Raw genomic sequence first — 19,490 nt, 5'->3', positions numbered from 1 at the left:
ATACTCTCAAGCTGCTAAAATAGGATTAGTTCGTCTGAGCTTCAAGTTATCCGATTGGGAAGTAGTGTCGATGTCCTAGCTAGTCAGCCGAGCAGCCAGACTACCGAGCTGTTGAGTTGGGAGGGTCAAATGGTAAATAGCAACTTGCCTGCGTCGTCGAGCACCCAACTAGCTAGCTAACTCTCGAGTTAGCGGAGCTGCCATCGAGTGCCCCAAGTGTGTAGATGAGCACCAAGTCAAGATGCCAAGCCGCCCAACTATCGAGTACATGGAAGGTCTCCCGAGTCGATCAACATTCTTATATAGGAGCTTGCCGAATAAAGGTCATTACTCACCGAGCTCGAATGTTAGTCATCGACCATCAATGGTTGAATTGATCTACTTGGCCAAATTTACTTTGATCGGTCAGAGAGTCGTAATTACATAAATCAATAGTTCAAATCACAGTCAAAGATAGGACATTTCCCATTAATATAAGAAGTTCTATACCAGAAATAATGACATCTCCAATTATAGCCCTCTAGGATGTAAATTATATCTCTTCTCACCATCCCTATAGTGTATGAGACAAATGTATGCATTTCGATTAGGATTGTATTCTATGGTTACGATTCTACTAGATATGTCTTTTTCATTCCGTCGAAAATCGATTTTATGGTCAGACAGTCGACACTTCCTAGATTTGCACCCTTGCGCATAATCACCTTTGGTTTAGTATAATCCAAGTCTTAGATTTGCACCCTTGCGCGTAGGACTGTAAACAACCCAAGGTTTGAGGTGTTTAAACTTATTTGATAAGGTAACAAAGTCAAGTCAAAATGAGCCTAAAATGAGCTAAGCCAAATCATTAAAATGATTGTTCAACTTTAGTTTATTTTTGAAAACTTGAACTTGGGTTCAACTTAGTTTTTTAGATTAATAATTCAAACTTGTATATTCATTTTAAAAAAGTTTCTTGAATGATAAACATTTTATTAATGAATATAATTCATAAATATTATTCACTAATATATATTGTTCATAACACTGCAATGCTTGCATACATTATAAATCAACCTCAATATTTTGAAACTTTTAGTGAGACTAATGTCTCATTCACAACATAGTCTCCTTAGTTTATCCCTTTTTTTCATTCCCATTTCTAACCATTTTACAAAGCTATTGCTTGTTTTAATGACTCAACTGTTGCCTTTAACTTGTTTTGATGTTTCTTTGATGCTTGAAAAGTTTTATAGTTCATCTTGAACATGTACTTGTAAAAAGGCAATTTCATTCTGCTTCAGTTGAGGTTCTATTCTTGAGATTGAATTTTACAATGCAGGAGAATATATAAGAAATCAGCTACTACACAACAGGAACATCACAACACAGGCAGCGATAAAGAAACAGTTGTTTCTTCTTATATGACGCCCAAGCTCTTGAGGCCCAAGACAATTCCAACGCCGAAGATGTGCCCGACGACGCCGCAGGCCAAAGTATCAGCCAAGGTGAACCCGGCAGGGTCGCCGGACTGCAGACCGGAGTCACGCACCTCCAACCGTAGCCCTGCGGTGGCCTTCCTGTTCGCCGACGGCGCCAGCCCAAACCTCCCGGCGAACAACATCAAGGTAGTGCATGTCACCATTATCTAAACAGAGCTCAACCGTCATTCATCTCTCTCAGCATGCGCAACAATGTGTGTGTGAGATTTACCAAATTGGTCGGCGAGCCGATGAAGCCATCGCAGCGAGCCCCGAGGGCGCCTCCGCCGTTCCCTCCTCGCCGGATCTTCGGAAGCATCGTCACCTGTTCACAGAGGTGCTCTTCTTGATTCGTGAAACTTACTAAATTTCTGAATTTTGAAGAAGGAAAACAAACGTTCGAAGGTTCTATCTCACTCTTGAAGACGGCAGGGCCTTAAGGCCGCTGAAATGCGGGAGAGCGGTCATGGCGGCGGCCGGAGAGGCGAGCTTGGTGGCCATGGATTGTGCTGCTGCAGCAGAAACAGGATCGAATTCAAGTGATGCCCTCTTCCTAATGTCTTCAATGGATGGGACATCTTTAAAACAAGGAAAGGAGAAGCCTTTGTGCTCTAGACCACACACGGGGTTTGTGGACCGAGGTACTCTCACCTGGATAATATTTAGATTCTGAGTTCTGACGTGGCGGATTCTGGTTAGTGTAAGCCACTCAGATAAGATATTGTTCGGATATGACGTGTCAGCTTTGTTGGGTTTAAGGGTTGTGGATTATCATTTGAACCCAACCTGTTCAGGATGTGTAACGCAATTTAGGTGTGGTTTAACCAAACCGGTTGTCTTCGTCCGGGCCGGGTTTGAACTTCGATCAATGGGCTTTCCTAATCTTGTAATACATCAACTTAGGGTTAGGGTTCGTTGTTCATCTCCCTCTTGTCTTCTTTTCGGATTGAAAATCCTCCGATTGACCTACCAAAACCCATCCCAAAGGTGACTATGAAGACGGAGGTTGGCCTGCTCTTTGTCTAATTCCTCTTCGCCTAGTAACTCCCTTGCTTTGATTATGGTTGAGTAAGGGCTAATTTTTCTTTGATTTGTCTGAATATTTAAGATTTCTTGCAACAGGTTACTTCTTTTTGCTATATTTTCTTCTTTCCAATTGGGTTTTCGCTGAATTACGTGAAATCTTCTTCTTCTTCTAGTTCTGTGAGAACTTTCCGTGTTGGACCTTTTTTGAATTGGTCTTTCTTCGCCTTTAAATTGGGTTTACTGTTGATTGTAGTTGATGGACCGAATTGTTTTGTCTGATGTATTTTTACGAGGAAAAAATGAAATTTGTATTTGATCTCAGTTTCAATTGTCTGAATTTTGCCATTTTTTCCTTGTTTTTAATTGGAAGAATTTGATCCCTGAGCCGGCTCGATGATGTCAACTTCTTTTTACATGTTTCTGTCCTAAGTCATTTGCTATATCTTCCCTGCATTCTAAATAATCTAATGAATATAGATTTTCCTCAGGTCTCTTATATTTGTAAATCTGAAAATTTGGAGTTTACACTTTTTGCATCAAAATCTAAGATTTATTAGGAGCAGTCTAAATAGTTCTATGGATTGTGCATATTTCATTTCCTTTTCCTTTCATGCTCATCTAGAAGAATTTGATATCTGGACACAAATTTTGATTCTTTTAAAAAAATTTGTCTTACCATATTTGTTTTTTACCTGGCCTCCATGAAGTTAAACAATGATTTGGTACCCAGACTAATTCTCATACTTTTTATTTTGTTTGGGAATTTTTTTTACCAGGACTCATAAAGTTAACCAATGAAACTAGATTTAGTGTTTGCAACTCATCTTTGTTTTTTGTTTGATTTTCAGATCCAGTAGTTGATTGATAAGTGAATACCAGGTTACACTGCAGAAAGCTTTTATTGCTTGTAAATGGGTGCTCCCAAGCAAAAATGGACAGCAGAAGAGGAGGCGGCTCTCAAAGCTGGAGTTGTGAAGCATGGTGCTGGAAAATGGTGCACAATATTGAAAGATCCAGAATTTAGTGGTGTATTATGTTTGAGGTCAAATGTGGACCTGAAGGTAAAGTTTATCTCAAATTCTATAGTTAGTGCTAATGCACTTTTGCTGACAAAAGGTTCTTTAATCAGATATATTACTGGAGGATATTCTGACAAATGTTTTTCTGCAACATACTGACTTGGGAATCATGGTTGTTTGTATTAAGATCAAACTAAATGAAGAATGAATGCTAAAATTATGATCTTTTGTTTTTGTACCTGATGAATCTTTGATGGACAGGATAAGTGGCGTAACTTGAGTGTCAATGCAAATGGTTGGGGATCCCGAGAGAAGGCTAGAGCCTCTAAAAGGAGCCGACAAACTCTCAAACACGATGGTAGCTCAAAGGCTGTTGGTGCAATGTATGAAGATGTTGATGCCGAACTAATGGAAAGCAAGTCTCTTGCCACAACTAGTGAAAAGAGGTCTTTCTCCAGATTAGTCATTAGAGTGATTTATTTTTTATTCCAAAAGTTTAGTGAATTTCAGTTCTTCTATACTAAATCTGCTTTCATTTGTCATGTGTGTTGTTGTTTATTGGTGTGCTAATATCTTTTATGTTTGTGTTTTTATTCACTATTATGAACCTTAATTTTTCCTAGAAAAACAGTGTGGACTTGATTATTTTTTCTATTATCAGTATCTGTTTTCACACTTGTAATCTGCATTCAAGGTTACCAATATTTAGGAAAATATTAATATCTCATTCTGAAGAAATTTATATATTCTGGATTGTTTCTAGAGCGAGCAATTTAATATGGCAATTAGAAATTTAAATATGGATGATACTAGTCGAAGATTGGCAAGGACATGTAGCACTGAACTGATTCAATTTTCTATTTCATGAGGTTTGGCAAGTTATGAAAGAGTGGCTTAAGAAAAGTGTGAAGACTGTAGAGGATAGACAACCCGATGCTGGAAGCGATAACAATATAGCTACCCTTTTAATGTATAACTTAACTTTTAGTAGTTTTTTAACCTTTTCTGGAGACTCATTGGTGCTACTGTTCTTCATTAGTTTTACTAGTTCATAGTGATTTCTGTTTGGATGATAGTGATTTTGGATTAATTTTGTTTTCCTTTATGTAGGATAGACAACCTGATATTGGAAGCCATAGCAGACCTGAAGGAGCCCACTGGATCTAACAAGACAGCTATTGCCACTTATATAGAGGTTGGCATCATTCCTTTGACTCAATTCCTTAGTTTGTTTGATCATTCTGAGCTCTTTGTTAATTATATCACTCATCTAGCTAAAGCTCATACAAGAGACTATGAGTTCATGATATCTATACTACATTCGGATTTTCACACATTTCGGAAACTTATAAGCTTGCAAAAATAATTCAATTAGTCTCTTCAAGCTTTTGGAGTTGTAGCCATATTGGGATGTTTAGGCCTGAAAGAAGCATTTGAAAAAAGTTTTAATCATATATTTGTTATTGGATTTATCACAATTGTTTATATTTCCGCGTCATGCAGGACCAATATTGGCCTCCACCAGAATTTGCAGAACTCTTATCAGATAAGCTGAAGGAGTTGACTGCTACCGGGAGATTGATTAGGGTAGTAGTCCTTTGCCCTTGATACTTGTATTTTCTACTTAAATTTTCTCCACCAATGGTTTTTGAACTTTGTTTAATTGTGGCCTGATTGTTAATGAATCTTCGGTTTGTTTCATTTTGTTTGGTTAAGCTGGAAATTATACATCGTTGTCTCAATGCCAAAGTTACAGTTTTATATTTCTAAAAGAATCATTCCCACCAGATGGTGTTTTTCAATTGTTTATTTTCCTAGGTGAAGCGTAAGTATAGGATAGCACCAACTTCAGCTTTTCCAAGAGGAAAAACATCTAAATTTCTGAACGCAGAAGTTAGACAAACTGAGCCTTCAGGAACAACTAGGGATGATCTAAAACCTTCCTCAAGATTTCAAGTTGACACTGAATTAGCACGGATGCGAAGCATGACGGCACAGCAGGCTGCGGCCGTTGCTGCTCAAGCTGTCGCCGAGGCAGAAGCAGCCATGGCAGAGGCCGAAGCAGCAGCTAGGGAAGCAGAGGCTGCAGAGGCTGAAGCAGAAGCTGCTCAGGCTTTTGCCGAGGCAGTGGCATTAACTATGAAGAACAAAAACACCTCTAACCTGGTAATGTTATCGACCGCAAACATCTTATTTCCTTTTTTTTTTCAACATATCTTTGCATTAGTTAAAGCAACTCAAGATTGCCAACTAATTACCAACTCGATTGTAGCTTAAATTACTAGTTCTTGTACTAGACTAGGTTTCTGTTTTTTTGGACAGATTGCCCGAGCTTGACAAGAATCATCTACTCACCGAAGAAAAAGAACTCATCTGATGCAGAATCTTACGATAGTGACGACCAACAAACAGTCCTGGAAATCCTTCTTCAGTTCGCACCTGTCACCGTGCAATCATACCATTAGTTTTTGATTTCCAGAGCAAGCGAGGAGATGTTGAGAAGCTCGGGATGAATGACATGGTTCGAATGTGCAGATGCTTGTTTGGGAGCTGAAGGAGCTCATCCTGAAGGAGGAAATGGCGATCCCGAGTAAACATTATCTGTTCTTTGTAATAATTTCCATCTTAAATGAATTACAGTGATGCATTATTTTTGTCTAAATAATGCGAAAGAATTCTTCGATAAATTATAACTGAATTGCTGCTGTTTTTTTTTTTTTTTATCCTTCTACTCAACTAAATCTAACTTTCTTTGATTGATTCACTTGTAACTTGTTGCTATGGTGATGGTGTTTTTGATTCTTAAAAAAAAACTAGATCAGGGGCATGTAATAAAAGGCAAAGTTAGGGACCAAAACGAAAATTTCCCTATATAATAATTCCTTCCCTCCCTCGATAAATTTCAAAAATAAACGTATAAAAAAAAACCTGCAATTTTTTTTTTAAAAAAAAACAATTTGGAAACGAAGCGTCTCTCTCTCCCTTGCTCCCGATCGCATTTTCCGCCCCGGCGATTGCCCGGAGTAAAAATTTAGGGTTCCGCCGGAAGATTCTGGCGGGGATGAGGTGGCTGTTCAGGTGTTTTCGTCCCGAAGGTGGCGATGTGCGAGGGAAGAAATATCCGGCTTCCAATTCGATTCATTCAGCGAGGATGGTATGGCCGTGTGACTTAGATTTAACGCGATCTTCCTTGTCTTGTACTGTAGTTTTCGCCTATCAACTCACAAGATGTGCGTGGATTTGACAGACCGATCAGGATTCCTCCATCACGAAAAGGCAGCTGGGATCCTTTTTCTTAGACGAGGGTTAGTTGCCGATTCATGTGTTTGTTTTGGCGTTTACTCGATTGCTTTTGTTGGTTGAACTTCTGTAGGCTCAGCAGATTATAGCAATCGGAATGATCAATGTGTTTTTCCTTCCACCTCCATTTATGTTTTATTTTTTACTTAATTTTCCTTGAAGATCATGAACTTTCCTCTAACGTTACCAAACTCAGACTCCAAGTTCAAAGGATAACGCCGCTCAGGACAGCTTATTCAGGGAACTGAAGTATGAGGCATGTTGACAATTTACATTTTTGTTGTCTCTATCTTGATTATTTTGTTTTTTCCCTGTTGATTTCCGATCCAATACCTGAATCATAGAGACATGAATAGAATCAAATCAATGGAGAAATTTTGGTTTCTTTTAACAAAATGATATCTATATAGGTACACAAGATATCCCTATAGATATGCACACTCAGACATTACCGTTGTATTATATTCGAGAAGTTGATAAGTCCTTTTTCTGAGAGTCCTCCCAACAAACACCTAGTGGGTGAGTTAGGTTTGCCAAATGAACAACGTAATCAATCACATGAATTGTAATTCTTGTTACACTTATATGAGCTACGTAGAGCCTTGAAAAGTTTTGTATTTCATTTCTCAAAAAGATGCAGATCATGAGTTTTGACAAATTACCGAGGACTTTCTTAGTTTCTTACTTAAATGTTTAAAGTTTTCAATTTGAATGATTAATGTAAGCTTCACTGAAAAAATGCTGATCACTGGCTAGGATAAAAAAGAGTTTGGGAGTTGCCTATAATTAATGCATCAGCATTCTTTATTTTGGTTTTCTACTTTGCATTTTTTTTTTCTCAAGTAGTTTACAATTAATGTATTGCTAGAGAAAAGTGTCATTTTTTTGTGAGTAGATGCTTCATTTTCTCAGTAATGCATGAAGTGAAATAGATTTCAGGTACGTGTTTGGGTTTCTTGATCTTTCTTTCAATGGAATCACTGATTTCAACTACAGCAAATTATCTAGTCAAGATGGTGTAAAAAATAGACAGAATTCTTTTAATTTGACTATTCATTTAAGAACCAAAATGCTGTATAGTCCTCCGTTTGTGGTCGTATTTAGTGCAAATGCTTCTGAATACTATTTAAGTCTAAAACTTTGATAATTAAACAGGTTGAATTGCTAAAGAATTGTGGTGCCATACTGCAAACTCCTGCAGAGCTTAGCAAAACATCAGGAGCAACAACAACTGAAGCTCCTGTCAGTGACAATGTATCTAATTGCTATTTTACCTCAAAGATTCCTGATACTTCTGTTGTGTGGGATGAAAAAGACGAACTTTCAAGCCATCTAGTACAGGAGAAAGAGAATTTCGGCCTTTCACAAATCAACTGTATAAGGTAATAGTGATTTCTTTTGACCTAAGACAATCAGTTCTGTTTCTTCTATTTACTGAAATTTCCTGTAGATGTAAATTAGTTATCTTGATTGATTCTTATTGTAGTAGTACAGCTGGAAGTCAACAAATAATGCAGAATTGTGAATCCTCTTCTCCTTCAGTTAGTCTGAGCAAGTCACAGGACTATGAAGGTATACAAATCAAATCATTCATTGAACTGAAATCTACATTGCACAACCCTGATATCTCTCTGCATCCACATGAAGCTCATATTCATCTACAAGCTTCTGTAGATTCACCTTTTCAGACTCCACTCAAAGTGACTAATGAAATGGAGACACCAGCAACTGTTTATCCAACCAATATATGCAACCTTGCAGCTGGCAAAGGTCCTAGGATTGAGACTCAGTATGCCTATCCACTTACGAATCCTGTGGAAACTCTCAGATGGAAATTGTTTAATTCAGATTCATTGGAACCACTGCAATCATATGTTTCTGATTCTAGTGAGGAAATACAACAGAAGTCATTCCGAACAGAGCCTGAGGAATTGACTATCACCCCCAGCTTTGTGTCTCCAAGAAATAAGAGAAAACATGATCATGATGTTATCTTCACCAATAAACATGTTTCAGGGAAGACTCTGAACAGTTTTGAAATGCTTAAAACAACTAGTAGAGACATGATTACTGTTGGTGCGGGTAGCACTAACGGTTTAACCCAGGTTTTGATGAATGACAAATAGGTTAAGTTAGTTTTGTTGTTGTCTGACACTTTGATCGAGTGTGCAGGAGAAGTCCAGACAGGTCGACGGGCTGACCGGATGTCTGGCACGAAATCCAGCTAGGTCGACGAGCTGATCGGATAGCTGGCGAGAAGTCCAAGCGGGTCGACGGGCTGACCGGACGCTTGGCGAGAAGTCCAGCTAGGTCAACGGGCTGACCGGATAGCTGGCGAGAAGTCCAAGCGGGTCGACGGGCTGACCGGACGCTTGGCGAGAAGTCCAGACGGGTCGACGGGCTGACCGGACGTCTGGCAGGTAAGTGAGGTAAGTCACTGGAAGGGAGTAACTGCGAGGACGCGTTCCCGGGAAGGGAACATTAGGCGTCGATCCGGCTTAGATCCATTTCGGATATCTAAGTCGAGATCGTGACTAGATTCCGGTCTCGGAAAGACGGAATCTAAGTCATACTAACTTGTGCTAATTCATACTATTATAAATGTGCTAATAATCTATGCTGCAGGGTATATATTGCCTCGGACTAACTTTGTTTTGCAGGAAAAAGGAGTTTTTTGGAACAAGGTGGTCCGGGCGCCCGGAGGGGATTCGGGCGCCCGGAAGGCAAATTATATCCAGCCGAGTCGTCGCCACGTGGAGCATCACGGTTTGTGCAGCTACGTCACATTCCAGGCGCCCGGAAGGGATCCAGGCGCCCGGAGCAACATATAAAAGAAGCCCCAGGCAGGAGCTTCAGATCAATAATTCATCTGAGAACTCTTCTACTGCTGGTCTTGCTGCTCGACGTTCAGTGCGACGCCAACAACGCTCCGACAAAGTGCTCCTTCGGTTTTTATTTAATTTCCTTGTCGGTATTGCTTTATTTTCACTAGCATTTCCTGTATTCATTCTGTAATCATATTTCGACTTGTTAGTGATTGCCCAACGAAAGTGGTCAAGGACCACGGACCTTCGAGTAGGAGTCGTCACAGGCTCCGAACGAAGTAAAAAACATTTGTGTCTATTTTACTTTTCCGCTGCGTTTATACTCTAAGTTTTCGAATCGATATTCACCCCCCCTCTATCGAATATAACGGTCCTACAAGTGGTATCAGAGCAGGAACCGCTCTGATTTGGTGCAACCACCAATCAAACTGGGGGTGAAATTCTTTCTTTTTTCGGTCTTCAGTTTTACACTCAAACTCCAAACTGGTTTATCATTTTTTTTATTATTTGTTTTTAGAGCTAAATTGGTGCAACACCAATCTAGATTTTTCTACTATTTTTCTCTTCCCGCACTACTAATCCAAGACCAAGTCTTGAGATATTTTTTTCGGTTATTTACCTGTGCACAGAATGTCCCAACAAGAAGGATTCAGCACAGTGCGACCTCCACTCTTCAACGGGGACGACTTTCCGTACTGGAAGAAGCGCATGGAGGTCTACCTCAAAACAGACTTCGACCAGTGGATGAGCATTACGAGACCCTACAAAATTCCAGTGGACAACTCCGGGAATCTAGTGGATCCTGAAGACTGGACAGCAGATCTGAAGAAAAAAGTATCAACAGAAAATAAAGCGATCAACACTCTATAGTGCGGATTGACAAGAGAAGAACTGAACAGAGTCGGTCCACACAAAAACGCTAAAGAGCTATGGGACAAGTTGATCGAACTGCACGAGGGAACGAGCGACGCCAAGGTAACAAAACGAGACCTGCTTTTAAATAAAATTTTTAATATAAAAATGCAGGAAGGTGAAACGGCGAATCAACTCCACGCAAGAGTCAAGGACATCCTTAACGGGCTTCATGCGATAGGCCACCAGATGGAAAATAGAGACTTAATAAGGTACGCATTAAATGCTTTTCCACGTAATAGTTTGTGGGCATCAATTGTAGATGCTTACAAAATTTCAAAAAATCTTTCTGAATTAAAATTAGACGAGCTTTTCTGTGAATTAGAATTACACGAACAAACTAATGCTGGAGCCGAGAAAGGTATAACTTTATTTGCAGGTTCCTCCAAAGAAAAGAAAAGCAAGCCTGAATTTGAAGAAGAATCTGACCAAGACTCCGAAGACGAAGAACACCCGGTGAACTTGGTAAGAAAAATGTTCACCAGGAAAAAGAGGAGCTTCAGCAAAAAGGACCTTCAAAAGATCAGCTCTCCCTCAGAACAAAAGAACGTGACCTGCTACGGCTGCAATAAAAAGGGACACTACAAGAACGAATGCCCAAAACTGAAGTTCGACAAACCAAAGCCAACCAAAAAGAAGGCACTCAAAGCAACGTGGGACGACTCCTCGGACGAATCGGAGGAAGAAGAGCAGAAACATCAGAGCCACCTTGCACTGATGGCCTGCGAAGCCGAAACAGAAACGAGTCGGAAGATGAAGACGGGTCTGAACCCGAAACAAGCCACGAGTCCATACTCGTTTCCGAAGGCTCGAATGAGGTATATTTTAATTTAAACAAAAATTTTTTTAGAATCATCTCCTGTTTAAATAGTAAATTAACTAAAGTAGAAAATGAAAACAAATCACTTCTTGAGGAAAATCAAAATCTCAAGGAACAAATCAAAAATTCAAATCCAACTCAAGATCTAACACTTGAGGAAGAGAATCTATCATTAAAAAATGATATTAAAAATTTAAAAGAAATGCTAGAAAAATTTACAACAAGATTAAAAAATTTAGACTTAATACTAAATAATCAAAAAGCATGTTATAATAAAACCGGACTAGGATATAAGTCGAATTCAAATAAAACCTTCAAATCATTAATAACCCAATACAAGTCAACCAATCTAGTTTGGGTTCCGAAAGCGTGTTTGACCACGCAAGTAGGACTTAATCAATATTATATACCTAAAGAAAAAATACATTATATAAAATTGAATAAACCAAACCAAAATCCAAAATACAAACCTAAATCAAATTCAAAATCTAAACAGTTTAAAAATCAACAAAATTATCACCAAGTTAACCATAACTATAAAAGGAATCGACATAAGCCTAAAATCAAAATTTAAATTAATGGTCAATAATTCAGGGGGAGGCTCCAGAATAGCTGGCACCTCCAAAACTAACTTACCCGACAGGGTAACCCAAAACTAACTAACCCGGCAGAGTAATTAGAATTAGAGACCAAGTTTAACTTGAATCATGGTACTGGAGAAGTTTTTGGATGATAGTACGTTAGGGAAGCTTGGGCATCGCATGTCTAGAAAGATATGGCTTCGATCTGGTGCATTTGGCCAAGTGGAACTGACCGAAGCTACCCTTAAATGAATCCTAACCAGTTAGACCAAGATTTAGTACTAAGTTCCGTGGATAGGACTATTCGGAAAGCCTCGAAAGGTTGGTTACTTCTAATGATGTCCATGTGACTCACCAAGCTTAGAAGTTTATCCGAAGAATGCCTATTTGTGGAAACCAAAACTAAATCTGAATTTAACACACGTTAAACCAAAACTCCATAATTAAAAATCCAATTTCATCTCACGAAATCATAGGATTCCCTGATTGAAAATATAGATCGGGTGAGATGAATAAGGCTTCAACTTTATTTGTAAACTTAAAAATTAATTTCAAAATTTTATTTTTAAACTTAAAAATTTTAATTTCAAAATTTTAAACTTAAAAAATTAATTACAAAATTTTATTTTTAAACTTAAAAAAAATTAATTTCAAAATTTTAATTTTAAACTTAAAAATTTTAATTTCAAAATTTTAATTTTAAACTTAAAAAATTAATTTCAAAATTTTAATTTTAAACTTAAAAATTTTAATTTCAAAATTTTAATTTTAAACTTAAAAAATTAATTTCAAAATTTTATTTTTAAACTTAAAAATTTTAATTTCAAAATTTTAAACTTAAAAAATTAATTTCAAAATTTTATTTTTAAACTTAAAAATTTTAATTTTAAACTTAAAAAATTAATTTCAAAATTTTATTTTTAAACTTAAAAATTTTAATTTCAAAATTTTAAACTTAAAAAATTAATTTCAAAATTTTAATTTTAAACTTAAAAATTAATTTCAAAATTTTAATTTTAAACTTAAAAATTAATTTCAAAATTTTAATTTTAAAAATTAATTTCAAAATTTTATTTTAAAACTTAAAAATTAATTTCAAAATTTTAAACCTAAAAATTAATTTCAAAATTTTAATTTTAAAACTTAAAAATTAATTTCAAACTTAAATAATGCATGCTCAAAAGACTAACTTTAAATCCTACTTACTGTAAGAAACCAAGTGGATTTTGGACAGTGGTTGCTCCAAACATACGACTGGAGATCACACCAAGTTCACTCAACTCACTTACAAAAGCCTAGGAACAGTTGCCTTTGGAAACAACGGCAAACTCAAGGTAATTGGTATAGGTAATATTGAATTAAAATTAGACTTTATAATTACAAATGTTTTACTTGTTGAAAATTTTAAGTATAATCTTCTAAGTATAAGTCAATTGTGTGATACTAGGTATAAGGTTAAATTTCTATCCACAGAATGTTTAATCAAACATCTAGATAATCCTACCATAAGCCTAAAAGGTTTTAGAAAAGACAACATCTACGCCATTAACTTAACCACTTCCTCCATTAAGTGATATTTAACACAAAAAGAAGAAACTTGGTTATGGCATAGGAGGATGTCTCACACCAACTTTAGAAATATAAGTAAGCTAAATGGACTTGTAAAAGGCTTACCAAAATTACCTAACTTAGATTCAACCATATGTAATGCTTGTCAACAAGGCAAACAAACTAAATCAACCCACAAACAAACAAATCAACCACAAACTAACTCAATATTAGAACTTCTACATTTAGACCTTTTTAACTCCCATGGAGTCAAATCTATAAATGGAAACTTATATTGTTTAGTAATTATAGACGATTATTCTAGGTTTACTTGGGTAAAATTCTTAAAACATAAAGATGAAACTTTTGAAATTTTTACAAATTTTTGCAAACAGATTGAAAACGAAAAAGATATTAAAATTAAAAGAATTAGGAGTGACAATGGGGGAGAATTTAAAAATCACAACTTTAACAGTTTTTGTCTAGAAAACGGTTACCATCATGAGTTCTCATGCCCTAAAACCCCCCAACAAAATGGAATTGTAGAAAGAAAAAATAGAACCTTACTTGAAGCTTCTAGAACAATGTTAAATGAGTATAACCTACGTAAATACTTTTGGGCAGAAGCCGTTAGTACAGCCTGCTATGTACAGAACATAACAACAATAAATAAAACTCATAACAAAACATTCTTTGAAATGTTTTATAATAAACAACCAAATATAAAATATTTTAAAGTATTTGGGTGCCCAGTCTTTATCTTAAATACAAGAGAACACTTAGGAAAATTCACCTCTAAAATTGAAAATGGAATTTTTGTAGGATATTCCCTAAATAGTAGAGGCTACAGAATTTACAATAAGGTAACCTTAAAAATTGAAGAAACTACTAATGTAAAATTTGAAGAAACTAAACAAGACATAGAACCTACACAAACACCTGAGTTTGTTCCAGAAACCAACCAAACTCTAAGTCATGAAGAAGAGGAACAGCATCAAGAGAGTCAACCTCCTAGAACAATAAGGGTTAACCCAAATCATCCAACTGATCAAATAATCGGTGACCCAGACTTAAGAGTTCAAACCATATCATCTTTTAGAAACCTAAGTCAAATTTCATTAATTTCAAAATTTGAACCCAAAACTGTGGACGAATCCCTACTAGACCCAGATTGGATTATAGCTATGCAAGAAGAACTAGCCCAATTTGAGCGTAATGAGGTTTGGGACCTAGTCCCACCACCTAAGAATAAGAAAATAATAGAAACAAAATGGGTATTCAGAAACAAACTAAGTGAAACTGGGGAAATTACTAGAAATAAGGCTAGGCTGGTTGCCAAAGGATTTAGTCAAGTTGAAGGACTTGACTATGATGAAACATATGCCCCAGTAGCCAGATTAGAATCCATTAGAATGTTACTAAGTTATGCATCCCATAAGGGATTCAAACTATACCAAATGGATGTTAAGTCTGCCTTTCTTAATGGACTAATTAAAGAAGAAGTTTATGTAGGTCAGCCTCCTGGGTTTGAAAGTCTAGAACACCCTGATTATGTTTTTAAATTAAAGAAAGCACTATATGGACTTAAACAAGCACCCAGGGCATGGTATGAGAGGCTAACATCTTACTTAACATCTAAAGGATTCAAACAAGGTCAAATTGACCCAACCTTGTTTGTTAAATCATTAAATACAGACATATTTATTGCACAAATATACGTAGATGATATAATATTCGGCTCAACAAATTCAGAATTTTTAGAAGAATTTATTAATCTAATGGAAAAAGAATTTGAAATGAGCTTAGTAGGAAAATTAACCTATTTCTTAGGATTACAAATCAAACAAACAAATGAAGGAAATTATATTTATCAACATAAATACACCAAAGAATTACTTAAAAAATCCGGAATGGAAAATACAAAAGAAATAAAAACACCTATGGCAGTAAACACAATCTTAGACAGTGACCCAAATGGAAAACCAATTGATTTAAAACATTATAGAAGTGCAATAGGTAGCCTACTGTACTTAACTGCAAGCCGACCTGATATTTTATTTGCAGTTAGTATGTGTGCTAGATACCAAACTTGTGCTAAGGAATCCCATTTGACACAAGTTAAAAGAATTTTTAGGTATCTTAAAGGAACAACAAATGTAGGAATCTGGTATCCTAGGACAAATAATTTTGAACTAATAGGGTATTCTGACTCAGATTATGCTGGATGCAAATTAGACCGCAAAAGCACAAGTGGTGGATGCCAATTATTAGGTTCATCACTTGTTAGCTGGTTAGTATAAAGCAACATTGTGTTGCTCTATCCACAACTGAGTCAGAATACATAGCTATAGGCGAATGTGTTGCACAATTATTATGGATGATGCATACTCTAAAAGATTTCAACTTAAATATCACAAATGTAAAAGTATTAATTGACAATATAAGTTCAATTAACTTAACCAAGAATCCTGTGCATCATTCAAAAACCAAACATATTGAAATTAGGCACCACTTCATCAGGGATCATGTTACTAAAGGTGATATTGAACTCAAGTACATTGAGTCCAAATCAAATTTAGCTGACATTTTTACAAAACCACTCCCTGAAAGTGAATTTAGCAACTTACGACGAAAATTAGGGATGTGCTTGATAAACTAGGATTTTTTTTAAAAAAAAATACTTTCAAAAATGGCTTTATCAAATTATAAGTTAAACTTGTTTGTTTTCAAAACTTACCATTTTTAGATTTTCAAAAACAGTTTTGGCCTTAGACTAGTTTTGAATTCCTAGAAAGCATGTACCCATAGGACTAGTTTTTGAGCATCTCACCAACACCTTAGGTTTACCTTGCTTGTGTTTGACAAACATAGAAAGAGGTGAGATGCATAGGCCAACTGTCTGGACTTAAGATGCTTATTTCAGTGCATCAGCATAAGTCTGGACGTTAAATACAACTCAGATATTAATCAGATTAAAGTTCATCAGTCAAGTCAAACACTGACTGCTTATAATCAACTTAATCTGACTAACCAAGTGAAAGCTACTATCTTCTGATAGTTAGTTAGTACCTAATTGGTTAGACAGCTGGTTAAATTTAAGTATCAAGTTCAGGGGGAAAAATTAACTTTGTGTGTTTAAAAAATGCTTCTTAAACTAACTTATGTTTAAACATTAGTTTCAAAAAATTAAATTTAACTAAGTGTTTGAAAAACTTAGAAGTTTAATCTCACCTAATTTTCAAACCATAATTTAAAAAGTTGACTATTAAAAATTAGACTTTCCGAATTTAGCTTTTATCAAATTAGCCTTAAAAATTTATTTTGGCAAAAATTTTACTTCTTGAAAAATTATTCTTACTTGTTTAATTTTTGCTTTGTTTTGAAAAATCGAAGTTGAAAATTTACCTTTTTGAAAAGTAAATGTTACTTAAACTTGAAAAGAAACTTTGGAAAACCTGATTTAAAATTTTTTTTCATGATTGAAAAATTAAAAACCTTAAATTTATACTTTTCAAAATTCAACTTGTCTCCCCCAAGTCAACTTGATTTTTTCCTTGGATTTAAAAATTGTTTACCATATGATTGTTTACCCTTGTTTTTTGATGAATGCCAAAGGGGGAGGGTTAGGCGGTTAAGTTAGATAAACCAAATTGAAAACACTAAAACTAACTTTAAAATCGATGTACCTGTTTTTTTTTGCGTTCTTTCACTAACTTAACCAGGTTGTCATTCCATCAAAAAGGGGGAGATTGTTGGTGCGGGTAGCACTAACGGTTTAACCCAGGTTTTGATGAATGACAAATAGGTTAAGTTAGTTTTGTTGTTGTCTGACACTTTGATCGAGTGTGCAGGAGAAGTCCAGACAGGTCGACGGGCTGACCGGATGTCTGGCACGAAGTCCAGCTAGGTCGACGGGCTGACCGGATAGCTGGCGAGAAGTCCAAGCGGGTCGACGGGCTGACCGGACGCTTGGCGAGAAGTCCAGCTAGGTCGACGGGCTGACCGGATAGCTGGCGAGAAGTCCAAGCGGGTCGACGGGCTGATCGGACGCTTGGCGAGAAGTCCAGACGGGTCGACGGGCTGACCGGACGTCTGGCAGGTAAGTGAGGTAAGTCACTAGAGGAGAGTGACTGCGAGGACGCGTTCCCGGGAAGGGAACATTAGGCGTCGATCCGGTTTAGATCCATTTCGGATATCTAAGTCGAGATCGTGACTAGATTCCGGTCTCGGAAAGACAGAATCTAAGTCATACTAACTTGTGCTAATTCATACTATTATAAATGTGCTAATAATCTATGTTGCAGGGTATATATTGCCTCGGACTAACTTTGTTTTGCAGGAAAATGGAGTTTTCTGGAACAAGGTGGTCCGGGCGCTCGGAGGGGATCCGGGCGCCCGGAAGGCAAATTATATCCAGCCGAGTCGTCGCCACGTGGAGCATCACGGTTTGTGCAGTTACGTCACATTCCAGGCGCCCGGAGCAACATATAAAAGAAGCCCAAGGCAGGAGCTTCAGATCAATAATTCATCTGAGAACTCTTCTACTGCTGGTCTTGCTGCTCGACGTTCAGTGCGACGCCAACAACGCTCCGACAAAGTGCTCCTTCGGTTTTTATTTAATTTCCTTGTCGGTATTGCTTTATTTTCACTAGCATTTCCTGTATTCATTCTGTAATCATATTTCGACTTGTTAGTGATTGCCCAACGAAAATGGTCAAGGACCACGGGCCTTCGAGTAGGAGTCGTCATAGGCTCCGAACGAAGTAAAAAAAATTTGTGTCTATTTTACTTTTCCGCTGCGTTTATATTCTAAGTTTTCGAATCGATATTCATCCCCCCTCTATCGAATCTAACGGTCCTACAATTACATTTGTCCCGGTGCACACAGAACAAGCAGTATCCCAGCGGTTAAAACCTACTATTGCAAAGTATGGAGTGCTTAATGTGACAAAAGAAAACTCATACTCGACAAAGAGTTCTGATGCAGACAGGCCTATTCTTGGGTTGGTTGCAGCACACTGGAAAGACAAGACACTTGTATATAGATCTTCAAAACAGTGGGATGGCAATGGAGTTCCAAACTCCACAAACAAGTTCGAAGAGGTGAATTATCTTAACAACTCAAATCGTTGATGGTTTTAATCCATTTTTCCATGATTATCTTCAAAGTTTTCTGCGCTGCAGGACCAGAGAGTTAGCTGGCATGCGACACCATTTGAGGAGAGACTAGAGAAAGCACTTTCCAATGAAAATTCCTTTCCTAAAAGGTATATTGGTGTATCAAAGTGGCGTTTCTACCTTAATATGATTCAGTTATGTAATTTTCAGTTCAGTTGCGCATGCAGAATTCTTCTTCTGTAGCTGCTTTGTGAATGTGGTCTATTTGCGACTACAATGACATTAACCATGCACATGCCTAATCTTTTTCTTCTTGTTCTTTTGACATGCGATTCTTTTTGTGTTCTTCCCCTGTACTTTTCTGAAACTGAGCTTGTTCTTGAATTCCAGGAATTGTCAGTATGGTAAGTCACCGAAGATGGAGGATGAAGAGTCAGCTGATACAGCAGCATCTTAAACGTAATGTTGGTTGCTCGACTGCAATTACGATCCATCTCATCTCGCCATTCGCCATTTTGAACCAAAAAGATTTGCTGTGAACATGTTCGATTTCTCGTTAGATGCATGTAAAAAATTTCTTCCAGCATGTTGAGTCCTCTTCCCCAATAAGATAAATGTCTTGAGATTGAATGTAGCGTCTCGCTTTCGTCTTCCATCACTCTTCTTCTTGGTCCTACATCTATTTCTTCTGGAACAAAGAGAGGGACCAAAATGAAATTTGAATAATTGGAGACATTCAGGAATAAGCCCCCGTAATTTCTCTTTTTTCATTTACTTTTTTTTTTTTTTTTCCAAAAAGACCGAGTCTTCGTTAAACTGATCCGATCTGGTTGATTCTGGTCCTTGATCCGGTTCAATTATAAGGCAGGTGACGGCGGCTC

At 37.0% G+C, this 19,490-nt stretch overlaps 3 protein-coding genes across 7 annotated transcripts; 2 read left to right on the top strand and 1 right to left on the bottom strand.

Moving 5' to 3' along the window:
- Positions 1-1,253: 1,253 nt before the first annotated feature.
- On the bottom strand, positions 1,254-2,033 carry LOC121975683 (photosystem I reaction center subunit psaK, chloroplastic-like). Its single transcript, XM_042527480.1, has 3 exons — positions 1,878-2,033; positions 1,693-1,785; positions 1,254-1,627 (listed from the first exon to the last, which is right to left on the bottom strand). The coding sequence occupies exons 1-3, from the start codon at positions 1,959-1,961 to the stop codon at positions 1,400-1,402; spliced, it is 405 nt and encodes a 134-aa protein (XP_042383414.1). The 5' UTR covers positions 1,962-2,033; the 3' UTR covers positions 1,254-1,399.
- Positions 2,034-2,287: 254 nt separating this feature from the next.
- LOC121975682 (single myb histone 6-like) lies at positions 2,288-6,269 on the top strand. Of its 5 annotated transcripts, none has more exons than XM_042527479.1 (7): positions 2,288-2,500; positions 3,366-3,547; positions 3,767-3,951; positions 4,616-4,700; positions 5,009-5,092; positions 5,324-5,671; positions 5,828-6,269. In XM_042527479.1, the coding sequence occupies exons 2-7, from the start codon at positions 3,398-3,400 to the stop codon at positions 5,840-5,842; spliced, it is 867 nt and encodes a 288-aa protein (XP_042383413.1). In that variant the 5' UTR covers positions 2,288-2,500; positions 3,366-3,397; the 3' UTR covers positions 5,843-6,269. The 5 variants fall into 5 exon arrangements, with proteins under 5 accessions (XP_042383413.1, XP_042383412.1, XP_042383411.1 ...); XM_042527478.1 differs by having other exon boundaries at positions 2,288-2,528; XM_042527477.1 differs by having other exon boundaries at positions 2,289-2,465; positions 3,335-3,547.
- A 1,605-nt stretch (positions 6,270-7,874) lies between these two features.
- Positions 7,875-8,982, top strand: LOC121978449 (protein JASON-like). The gene is made up of 3 exons (XM_042530792.1): positions 7,875-7,901; positions 7,961-8,187; positions 8,292-8,982. The coding sequence occupies exons 1-3, from the start codon at positions 7,875-7,877 to the stop codon at positions 8,929-8,931; spliced, it is 894 nt and encodes a 297-aa protein (XP_042386726.1). The 3' UTR covers positions 8,932-8,982.
- Positions 8,983-19,490: the final 10,508 nt, after the last annotated feature.

The sequence above is a fragment of the Zingiber officinale genome, chromosome 4B (assembly GCF_018446385.1).
Source record: "Zingiber officinale cultivar Zhangliang chromosome 4B, Zo_v1.1, whole genome shotgun sequence".
NCBI lineage: Eukaryota > Viridiplantae > Streptophyta > Magnoliopsida > Zingiberales > Zingiberaceae > Zingiber > Zingiber officinale.
This window is presented reverse-complemented; position numbering and strand designations above follow the sequence as displayed.

Bases quoted from the DNA above. Each gene is read 5' to 3' on its own strand.
- LOC121975683 (XM_042527480.1), bottom strand. From the start codon at position 1,961: ATGGCCACCAAGCTCGCCTCTCCGGCCGCCGCCATGACCGCTCTCCCG. The intron at 1,786-1,877 runs GTGAGATAGAAC...CTCTGTGAACAG, and splicing joins AGGCCCTGCCGTCTTCAAGA to GTGACGATGCTTCCGAAGAT. The intron at 1,628-1,692 runs GTAAATCTCACA...AGCTCTGTTTAG, and splicing joins TCGGCTCGCCGACCAATTTG to ATAATGGTGACATGCACTAC.
- LOC121978449 (XM_042530792.1), top strand. From the start codon at position 7,875: ATGCTGTATAGTCCTCCGTTTGTGGTC. The intron at 7,902-7,960 runs GTATTTAGTGCA...ATAATTAAACAG, and splicing joins ATAGTCCTCCGTTTGTGGTC to GTTGAATTGCTAAAGAATTG. The intron at 8,188-8,291 runs GTAATAGTGATT...TTCTTATTGTAG, and splicing joins TCACAAATCAACTGTATAAG to TAGTACAGCTGGAAGTCAAC.
- LOC121975682 (XM_042527479.1), top strand. From the start codon at position 3,398: ATGGGTGCTCCCAAGCAAAAATGGACAGCAGAAGAGGAGGCGGCTCTC. The intron at 3,548-3,766 runs GTAAAGTTTATC...TTTGATGGACAG, and splicing joins GGTCAAATGTGGACCTGAAG to GATAAGTGGCGTAACTTGAG. The intron at 5,093-5,323 runs GTAGTAGTCCTT...TTATTTTCCTAG, and splicing joins CTACCGGGAGATTGATTAGG to GTGAAGCGTAAGTATAGGAT.